We start from the raw sequence: 11,916 nt of genomic DNA, 5'->3' as shown, positions 1-11,916 counted from the left end.
TCTGAGGTCAGATATCATCAATTCAACTATAATGATCAGAATTGTGGGGATTATAACGATGATGGTAAAACCACGATGGAGAACTTGATGAGAGGGTTATGACTGTGGTGTAATTATATTGTAAGATATTGTCATAATGATGGTGATCGTTATTATGCTGATTCGCGCTCATTTTATTAATTGTAGTGATGATTAAATAAGATATTAAGTCAGTAACGATTTTTTTAGCCGATGACATGCATCGCAATCCTGTTTTAAGATGTCCACTATTAACACACAAACGTAAATATATATAAATACTAATAAATTTGCTAATTTGTTACAACGGTTTGTCTTATTTACAAAAATAACATGCAAAAGGATATGAGTACATTTTAAATCTAAATGGAGGAAATGGCACGGTAAAAAAAGAACGGTTAAATTTTACAATAACCAAGACGTTTCCCATTCAGAGTACGTATCTCAGGTATTGATAGAAATGGCGATGATAGAAGAGATGGTAATTGGTGACAAAGACAATAACTGTGGTCAAGATGATGGTTACATATAGTGATGATAGAGGTAAAGACGATGATGACAATGATGATAATAAATAATATGATGGAGGTGATGGCTGTAGTGATGATGATTATGATGTCAGCTCAGTAAGTAATCAGGTGATGTTTATTAATGTGATTGTAGTGTTGCTGGTAATAATTGTATTAACGATAAGTACTTTAGTAAGCAAAAACGAATTTATTTTCAGTCGATGGTATAATTCCAATCAAATTTAAATTTTGCTGTTTCAGGGACAAATACCATATATATTTTAGGTCTTGCACCATCAGTTTGGTGATTTTGATGATAATGGTGAAGATAATGCAAACCTGATTGCGTTAATGCGGATAGTTGATGATAGTGATGTGGTGGCAAAGATGATTTTTGTCATGGTGATAACGTTGATGATGATGATGATGATGGTGACGACAGTAATTATTGTGATTATGGTAAAACTGAAAGGTATAAAAATGATTATAATAAGGGAAATCGGGCTTGAGGTGATGATAATTAAATCATCACTTTGATGAGGTGATTTTGAAAATAAGTGGTAAGCTTAAAATGTAATTTCGCTTAAACTTAGTCTTTATGAAAGGAGATACTATCTCTTAATTAAGAACCACTTTTTTACGACTTGATATGACATAACTTTCATGTCAGTTTGATACCATCAATGAAATGATAATGGTCAGAGTGGTGATCAATTGTAATGGTAATTATGATGTAAGTGGTGATTATAATGACGGTGACGGGTATTAAGGTGATGGGTATTAAGGAGAGTGTGAGAGTAGTGGTGATGATGATAAGTAAGTAAGCATATAAGTAAGTAACGATTATATTCTGATGCGATGGTGTACATGTCGGACCAGTTTGAAGTATTGTCCACTATCAACATACAAACATATATACCAATATCATCGAGTATACATTGTCAAGCTTCGCTACCGTTTGAGATATTAATACAGTAAAATAGATAAAATGGCATAGTAAAACAAACAGTTCAGATTTTCAGATATTTTCATGCAATTACTACGACGTTTCATATTTAGAGTAAGTATTTCAAGAAATGATAGTGACGGCGATTATATAGGCGCATATATTTGGTGATGGAAACGGTAGTTGTGCTGATAGTTTTAATGAAAATGATGAAAGTAATAATAAAGATAAATTGATTGTGGTTATGGTAATGCCAATTGTAATGATGCTGCTATTGGAGATGATTATGATGTGGGGAGGGAGGATATGGTTATTGTGATGTTTATAGTATTTATGGTGAAGATAACGAAGATAATGGTGACTACAGTATTAGTAACTGACACGCAAGTTTAAACAATTATCTTTCCCACGCTTACTTCTTTCATAAGACAACACTAGCTGTTTCTTAATCGAAACACCTTAATCTTCTTTCAACTCATACTTAACACCAGGATTTTTTTCTACGCATGAAACCACAAAACTAAAATAAAGTTCTAGAGAATTTGACGATGACTGAAAACACATGGTTATTACTGAGACGACTGAAAAGGCGTCGAGGGCCTGTGTGGTCGAGTGGTTCTGATCACTTGCCCCTCACCAATGTAGGTTCGAGCATCACTCGGGGCGTTGAATTCTTCATGTGGGGAAGCCATCCAGCTGGCTTACGGAAGGTCGGTGGTTCCACCCACGTGCCCGCCCGTGATGAAATAATGCACGGAGGGGCACCTGGGATCTTCTTCTACCATCAAACTGTGAATGTCGCCTTATGATCTGAATTATGTCGGTGCGTCGTTAAACCCAACAAAAAAGAAAAGAAAAGGTAAGTTTTTCCCTAATACTGTTGATGATTATGATAATAGTGATGGAGATGATGAATTGCTTGTGTGATGATGATGTTGATTTGGAATATTTTTACTGTTGATGTTGACGCATATGGTGCTGGTACTGCTGATGATAATAGGTGATGACGTTGGTGCTAGTGATGATGTAAATGGAGATAATGATTGTAATGGTATAGGGTGATGATGAAACTGATCACATACAAGGCGAGACAGTTTTATGTGATGATTGTGATGGAGATGATAGTGCTAATAATGTTGACACTGATTGTGGTTATTATTGGGATCATTATGGTAATGGCTGCAAGGTGTAAATTTACAAATATTTACATACAATAACCAAGATATCTCTCATTTAGAATACAAGTATCACGTAAGATAGATGACCGTTATAGAAGAGATATATTGGTGATAAGGGCGAACACTGTAATAATGGTGTAGGTTGTTCTTGTAATAGTGGCAATGGTAATTACGATAGCAATGTTGATGGTGATGAAAAATGTTTCGGGCGTAATTGTGTTGCAACCACTTTTAAAGGACATATACAGCATTTATGATGTTAATGAGTAGAATGATTTTGATTTTGATTAGTACTATCAATTTTGGATATGATGGTGATGAGATTGATCATGATGATGTTTTTGATGATAGTGTATATTGTGGCAGTGATTGTAGTGATAATGATAATGATGATGATTTTGGAGGGGGTTATGACAGTTGTGATGATTGTGACATTAATGTCAGTAACAGTGCTAATGACGGTAATGCTGTGGACAATGTTTGTAGTTGTGATGGAGATAGTGGTGATTGTGATGATCGTAACGGTGATGTTGACTATGGTAATTGTAGAAATGATGGTGGTGAAGTCAGTGATGTTGATGTTGTTTGTGGTTGTGAGGAATGTGATTGTGTTGAGCGATGTTGAAGATTTTGATGATGATGATGTGTGATTGTGTTATAGTTTGTAACATTGTTTAGAAAGGTGGTGTTTCTGTTTGTTAAAATTACGGAAATACTTACGGCAGTAATGTTGGATATTGTGATTATAAAAATAAGAATAATGATATTTATTTTGGTTGTAGTGACGCAGATAACGATTGTAATTTTGACAATAATGTAAGTAACTAAATGAATCAGTTACGACTACTGTGTACTGTCATACGTGCTATACAATATTACCATATTAGAACGGTTCGACATATTTAAAATTATAACATTTAAAAACAGATCTGTGCATTTATAAATCTAAATGGAGAAAACGGCATGGTAAACCAAACAGTTCAAATTTTAGAATAGTAACATGCGCTAAGTAAGACCTTGAAATTGCCCGGAGTAATGGCTATAATACAGGAGATTGTAATGGTAACAAAGATGATATTTGTTACAATGGTGATAGTTAAACAGGTGTTAGTAGTAAAGGTGTAATGAATTTATTGTTTGTAGTGGCTGTAATGGTGAATGTGATGATGATGATGATGATGATGATGATGTTAGTTATGTTAATAATGATAGTAATGGTTATTTGAGGTTAGTGGTATTGATGGTGATAATGTCGATGATGATAAGGATGTAAGAAATAAAGTAAGTGACGACTTTATTTCGAACAGATGGCATACATGGGAAATAAGTTTTAAGTATGGTCCTCTATCAACATACACACATGATTATTAATGTTAGGTTTGTTATAACAGTACTTTGATGTTCAGTGTTCTATTAGGCTCGAGTAACAAGGCCTGTATAATGCCGAATGTGATACTGTCCGGCAAAATCTATGAGTGCCGAATGCATCCAAAGAAAAGGCATGTTATGTAGCATACAAAAATGAAGAGCAAAGATTAAGCTAGTCCATGGTACTGTTTTAATCAGATTTTATTCATCAGAATTCTGTTAAGATAGCAAAACTCTATTGTCATCTTCGAACAGATTCAACTCTCTCACAAGAACATAAAATGAGCCAAAGTTTTGTGTGCAGTGTGAGGGTTCCATAAACGACCAAAGTCTGTCAAAATGTTCTCTTAATTGTCAGAAAAAAAAGTTGCACAGAAATGAATTAATGTTGGGTCAGCGATTCTTTCCTCACTGAATAAATTCAAGAAAGAGTTAATTTATTTAAGAACTGTGATAATTCTTTATAGATCGCCCTTCAAGAAATAGATTTTTATGCAAATTCTTCATAAATAAAGGAATTGAATCACTACAAACTCTTTACAAAGTTGTGAAGCGTCTTCATAGGTAGAAACTACCTCACTTTGTTTTAATGTTTAATTTGCAATAATTAATGATAATAATTACATTCTATGTTTCGACAAATTTCTTCTATATCAGGATGCGTAACAACAAATGTATATATCCTACTTTTTGAGTTCTGTGCTTCCAGGAAATCTACCTTTACTTTTTTAAGACATGTTGTACTGTACGTATTGACGGAATACATAAAAGGGCAAAGTAACGTTTTTGAATAAAGCATAAGCTATAACATGCCTTTATACTCTTGTTGTAGCTCAAATACATGGAATGAATATGTAAATGGACATACTGTTTTTGTTATGTACAGACAGTTGCAATACGTTAATTTCCCTTTCGAGTATTCTATGAAAGGCGTGCAAGGTTATATGTATCGAACAAATTTAGAAGTGAAAGGAATTTTGTTTGACATTAATGACATTACTCCTGCTTCATTTTGGTAAATTTGAATTTCTCATCAATTATGTTTGGGTCTCTGATTCCTTCCTAAGTGCTATGATTCAAAAATGGGTAAATTTTATACAAAACTGTGATATCATTTTATAGACCAACCTTCAAAGAAACAGTTTGCAAATTTCTATGCAGTTTTCTTCATAAAAAAGGAACTGAATCACTCCAAACACTTCACCAAGTTGTGAATGTCTGTTCTGACAAAAAGGCGAAAAAGTACAGTATGAACTTTATCCTTAGACACCTCCTTCATCAAAGACTAAACTTCCTTTACTTTTCTGCCAACAAATCAGAGTACTTCCTTCTTCAATTCCATATATAGATAGGTCCACAGTTTGAATATTACTTATACTTATTTACGAATAATTAGATCTCTTGACCAAGATGGCCTGTAAAAGTGCGCTGTAAATGCCTGAGGAAAATCACCCATATAATTTCAGTTACATCTTAACAATTTACATCTGATTAACGCTCCTTTTAGAGCCTTGGATGTCCGCATTATAATTATACAGAATCGGGAAATAAAATAATACGCTAATGGTCGATAAATACCGTGACCAAATTTATAGCCTGGCTGTTCTTTTCAGAAATGTGTAATTGTAAACAATTGTCAAATGCTTACTGTTTATCCAGTAAATTCATCAAATTACTGTTTTATGTTTTAACTTTTAAATTCATTTTTGGCATTGAATAGAAGAAAGTATGATGAATTCATGTAAAATAAAAACAGAAAATGATCGTTAATGCCTGTACACTCCTAAATGTGTCATTAATAGCCAAGATTATTTTTGTGTAACTGTTTTATTTTATATTGTTTAGATATTTAAACCCCGTGACTATCACTTTTGATAAAACTACTTCAAGGAGAGGAATGTTAATAAAATACTAAAATATTTTCAGCTAATGTCCATTTATTTTCACAAACTATTTACATTATGTATTATGTCACTGACGCTGTAGGTATTTGTGTTTCCTTATTGTAGACTGCACGACGGTTTTCATAAGCAAAAACTACCTCAGTATGCATTATTTTGTTTTAATTTACAATTATTGTTAAATGAAATAATTAACAACCTATGATTCTATAAAATTGTTGTATGTCTGCATCTATCAACAGATGTTTGTTTTGCATATGTTTTAGACATGCTGTTAGACATTATGTTTGTTTGTTTGATTTGGGTTTAACGCCGTTTTTTCAACAGTATTTCAGTCATGTAACGACGGGCAGTTAACCTAACCAGTGTTCCTGGATTCTGTAACCAGTACAAACCTGTTCTCCGCAAGTAACTGCCAACTTCCCCACATGAATCAGAGGTGGAGGACTAATGATATCAGACACAATGTCGTTTACCAAAGAGTCACGGACAACATATGCCCCGCCCGAGGATCGAACTAGCGACCCCGAGATCCGTATACCAACGCTCTTACCTATTGAGCTAAGCGGATTAACAAAACTATGTATAAAGGGAAAGAAACGTTCCTGGATATAAAGCAAACTATAACTTCCATAAATGCTCTTGTTGTAACTCAAATAATAGGAATATATTAAATTGAAGGCGCTTATTCCAATAAAAACTTTATCTATAATTTATGTGAGCAACTTTTAGAGAAATAGAACATGATCAGAGTTAATTACATTGTGGTTGGATTTTCTTCCAATCCGACGCAATTATGCCTGGTAGTTTTGCTGCTAGATCACTAATAAAGCACCTTTAGTAGTCCAGCTTTTCTTCCCTTCCTTCTGGTAAAGCCGAGATATCTGACCTATAAAGCTTTCACTTTTGATATAACTAATAAAATGGAGACCGCCGTTAAAATAATTTCGAAATAAGAACAGCTCATGGACTTTTTCTGACAATTGTCTACTTTTATGCAGTAGGTGTATGTGTTTTCTAATTGTACGACTACTTGCGATAGGAAGAAGCTACCTCACTATGATTTTCGTTTTAATTTGAAATTATTAATAAATAAAATTACATCCTATGTTTCGACAAATTTGTGGTATATCTTGATGCGTATCAACAAATGCATGTTTCGTATTTGTTTTGGGTGTTCTGTGCTTCCGGGAAATAACCCTTACCTTTATTTTTAGACATGTTGTGCTACATTGACAAAATACATATAAAGGGAGAGTTACGTTCTTGAATAAAGGATAAGTTATAACTTGCATTTATCTTTTTGTTTTAGCTGGATAAGTAAAGGGAGATTACTGTTTTTGTTACGTACCGACTTCTACAATACGTTTATTTCCCTTTCGAATGTGGTATTATATATGTCCATAATTATTTGCACAGACTAAATTTAGAAGCGAAAGAAGTTTTATTTGACTTGTATAACATAGATCGTAAATGCTTCATTTTGGTGAATTTGAATTTGTAATATGGCATTAAATATTTAAGTCAAATTAGCCTGATTTGACATTTTATTCCTTTCGAAATTCTTAATCATATCATTGGAACTAATGGAATAAATTGATTGTGCTGTCTTGAGTTTTTAATTATTCTTTCCTGTCATTATAGTTAATTGGCATCGGCTCGTGCATACACACTCTAACACGCGAGTCGTCTAGCTCTATATCTGTATATGGACCGTTCCATGAGAAAACCGGTATTAGTGACATGATATAATTTTTGCATAATAAATAGTTTAAGAATACTGGAAATTAATTGTATTTCTTATGTTCATACAGAAACTAGCAACTAATATATGGTAATTCAAATAACTAAGGCGAATCAAATTCTACCATATTTCAGCAGTTGTAATGTGACCACTGTGTATTTCATTGTCATTGACGATAACCAAAAATGCTTGCCTTGATAATAACAATTACTGACAAATGCTATAATTGTTCTTACTGAATTAACCCTTTTCATGTGATCTATTTCCTTTAAGTTTACAGCTTACAATCTTTATAATCCTAATGAGGATAATGATGATATGTTGTTATGATAATTAGGACGATGATGATGATGATAATGATGATGATGAAGAAGTAGAAGAAGGTGAGGATTATGATGACGCTGGTGAATATAACGAAAGCAATCACAATCAGGGTTACACTCATTCACCTATGATGTATGATGTATTGATGACGATGATGATGCTGATAGCCGTGGTTGTGATGATTGTGGTGATGATGTTAAAAAGATATATTTAGAAAAACACACATAAATGCATTTATATGATTTAGTAGAGGAAACGGCATGTTAAACAAACATTTCAAATTTTCAAATATTTACATGGTATGACAAAACAGTTTCCCATTTAGAGTATTTGTATCAAGAATTGTTGGTGATGGTGAAAATAGTAATGGTTATAGAGACGATGTATGTGGTGGCGATGGTGAAAACGTTGATAATGTCAGTCTTAATGATAATAAATTAGATGTTTCTGATGATGTAATAGTGATGATGAAAATGCAGGTAATTGTGATGATGATGATGTGGTGGTGACGGTAATTACTATGATGATGGTGATTATGATAATGATGAAGTCGTAGTAGATATAGATGGTGTTTCTAGAGGTAATGATAATTATAACCTTGGTGTTTGTGATGGTGATGAAGATGTTGATTTTAATGATGATGATTGTAATCTTGGTATTACAGCTACTGATGATTTTGATTTTAGAAACTGTGTGGCGCGCTTAACCTTCCTTTTATATAAGGATATAACATACGTTTCAGGTCTGATAATGGCCAGAGAGGTGATAATTTTGATAATAGTAGTAGATATAATGATGAACGTAATGGTTGTGATGACAATAATTACAGTGTTGTTGGAGATTGCGGTGATGGTTATTATTGTAATGATGGTTCTGATTGTGTTAAAGAACGATGATGATAAGTAAGTATTCGAGTAAGTAAGTCTTTATTTTTATCAGATTATTTTTGATGTATGCTTTACAGTGAATATACAAACATGCATTTACATGAATATACTGTATTACATACAATGTAGCCTTTTAGAATACTCAAAGTGATGGAGAGGGTACATTTGACGGTGGTGAATGTGATGCCAATTGTGATGATGATACTATTGGTGATGATGATGGTGGTGGTGGTGGTTACGGCAATGGTTGATAGTAATTATTATGAATGAAATTATAAAGATAACGATGATGACGATGAAGAAGGTATTACTAATTGACAGGCAAGTTAAATAAATAATTTTACACCTTGCATAAGACATTATTTACACAGCACTAAATTTTCATTAATTTACACAGGACAATAAATTTAAAGGGTGATATATATTTGTCTGAGGTCAGATATCATCAAATCAACTATAATGGTCAGAATTGTGGAGATTTTAACGATGATGCTAAAAACACGATGGCTGACTTGATGAGAGATTTATGTCTGTGGTGTAATTATATTGTAAGATATTATCATAATGATGGTGATCGTTATTATGCTGATGTTCGCGCTCATTTTATTAACTGTAGTGATAATTAAGTAAGATATTAAGTCAGTAACGATTTTTTTAGCCGATGACATGCATCGCAATCCTGTTTTAAGATGTCCACTATTAACAAACAAACATAAATATATATAAATACTAATAAATTTGAAAATTTGTTACAACGTTTGTCATATTTACAAAAAATAACATGCAAAAAGATATGAGTACATTTTAAATCTAATGGAGTTAATGGCACGGTAAAAAGAAACGGTTAAATTTTACAATAACCAAGACGTTTCCCACTCAGAGTACGTATCTCAGGTATTGATAGAAATGGCGATGAATGAAGAGATGGTAATTAGTGACAAAGACAATAATTGTGGTAAAGATGATGATTATATATAGTGATGATAGAGGTAAAGACGATGATGACAATGATGATAATAAATATGATGGAGGTGATGGCTGTAGTGATGATGATTATGATGTCAGCTCAGTAAGTAATCAGGTGATGGTTATTATTGTGATTGTAGTGTTGCTGGTAATAATTGTATTAACGATAAGTACTTTAGTAAGCAAAAACGAATTTATTTTCAGTCGATGATATAATTCCAATCAAATTTAAATTTTGCTGTTTCAGGGACAAATACCATATATATTTTAGGTCTTGCACCATCAGTTTGGTGATTTTGATGATGATGGTGAAGATAATGCAAACCTGATTGCGTTAATGCGGAGAGTTGATGATAGTGATGTGGTGGCAAAAATGATTTTTGTCATGGTGATAATGTTGATGATGATGATGATGATGGTGACGACAGTAATTATTGTGATTATGGTAAAACTGAAAGGTATAAAAACAATGATTATAATAAGGGAAATCGGGCTTGAGGTGATGATAATTAAATCATCACTTTGATGAGGTGATTTTGAAAATGAGTGATAAGCTTAAAATGTAATTTCGCTTAAACTTACCCTTTACGAAAGGAGATACTATCTCTTAATTAAGAACCACTTTTTCCGACTTGTTATAAGGATCGATACGACATAACTTTCATGTCAGTTTGATACCATCAATGAAATGATAATGGTCAGAGTGGTGATAAATTGTGATGATAATTATGATGTAAGTGATGATTATAATGACGGTGACGGGTATTAAGGTGATGGGTATTAAGGTGAGTGTAGTGGTGATGATGATAAGTAAGTAAACATATAAGTAATAAACGATTATATTCTGATGCGATGGTGTACATGTCGGACCAGTTTGAAGTATTGTCCACTATCAACATACAAACATATATACCAATATCATAGAGTATACATTGTCAAGCTTCGCTACCGTTTGAGATATTAATACAATAAAATAGATAAAATGGCATACTAAAACAAACAGTTCAGATTTTCAGATATTTTCATGCAATTACTATTACGTTTCATATTTAGAGTAAGTATATCAAGAAATGATAGTGACGGCGATTATAGAGGTGCATATTTTTGGTGATGGAAAGGGTAGTTGTGCTGACAGTGTTAATGAAAATGATGAAAGTAATAATAAAGATAAATTGATTGTGGTTATGGTAATGCCAATTGTAATGATGCTGCTATTGAAGATGATTATGATGTGGGGAGGGAGGATATGGTTATTGTGATGTTTATAGTATTTATGGTGAAGATAACGAAGATAATGGTGACTACAGTATTAGTAACTGACAGGCAAGTTTAAACAATTATCTTTCCCACGCTTACTTCTTTCATAAGACAACACTAGCTGTTTCTTAATCGAAACTCCTTAACCTTCTTCAACTCATACTTAACACCATGAATTTTTTCTACGCATGAAATCACAAAACTAAAATAGAGTTCTAGAGAATTTGACGATGACTGAAAACACAAGCAATCTTGATGATGATGATGAAAATAGTTATGACTGTTTATGGTGTTATTGATTATGACGATGGTAACGCTTATTACTGAGACGACTAGAGAATTTGACGCTGACTGAAAACACACGGTTATTACTGAGACGACTGAAAAGGCGTCGGGGGCCTCTGTGGCCGAGTAGTTAAGATCACTTGCCCCTCACCAATGTAGGTTCGAGCATCACTCGGGACGTTGAATTCTTCGTGTGGAGAAGCCATCCAGCTGGCTTACGGAAGGTCGGTGGTTCCACCCACGTGCCCGCCCGTGATGAAATAATGCACGGAGGGGCACCTGGGATCTTCTTCTACCATCAAACTGTGAATGTCGCCTTATGATCTGAGTTATGTCGGTGCGTCGTTAAACCCAACATAAAAGAAAACAAAAGGTAAGTTTGTTTGTTTAAGGTAATAGTGATGGAGATGATGAATTGCTTGTGTGATGATGATGTTGATTTGGATTATTTTAGTGTTGATGTTGACGCATATGGTGCTGGTACTGCTGATGATAATTGGTGATGACGTTGGTGCTAGTGATGATGTAAATGG

General features: G+C 33.4%; 1 protein-coding gene across 1 annotated transcript; it reads left to right on the top strand.

Annotated features, from left to right (window-relative positions):
- Window positions 1-3,411: 3,411 nt before the first annotated feature.
- LOC128546293 (prostatic spermine-binding protein-like) lies at window positions 3,412-9,126 on the top strand. The gene is made up of 6 exons (XM_053516696.1): window positions 3,412-3,467; window positions 3,795-3,878; window positions 7,233-7,308; window positions 8,002-8,120; window positions 8,302-8,467; window positions 9,013-9,126. The coding sequence occupies exons 1-6, from the start codon at window positions 3,412-3,414 to the stop codon at window positions 9,124-9,126; spliced, it is 615 nt and encodes a 204-aa protein (XP_053372671.1).
- The last annotated feature ends 2,790 nt before the right edge of the window (window positions 9,127-11,916 follow it).

Source organism: Mercenaria mercenaria, chromosome 10 (genome assembly GCF_021730395.1).
Source record: "Mercenaria mercenaria strain notata chromosome 10, MADL_Memer_1, whole genome shotgun sequence".
Taxonomy (NCBI): domain Eukaryota; kingdom Metazoa; phylum Mollusca; class Bivalvia; order Venerida; family Veneridae; genus Mercenaria; species Mercenaria mercenaria.
This window is presented reverse-complemented; position numbering and strand designations above follow the sequence as displayed.

Excerpts from the sequence above, each read along its gene's own strand:
- LOC128546293 (XM_053516696.1), top strand. The coding sequence starts at position 3,412 with ATGATATTTATTTTGGTTGTAGTGACGCAGATAACGATTGTAATTTTG. Across the intron at positions 7,309-8,001 it reads TTATTTCCCTTTCGAATGTG|GACGATGATGATGATGATAA; the intron begins GTATTATATATG and ends TATGATAATTAG. Across the intron at positions 8,468-9,012 it reads TAGTGATGATGAAAATGCAG|AATACTCAAAGTGATGGAGA; the intron begins GTAATTGTGATG and ends GTAGCCTTTTAG.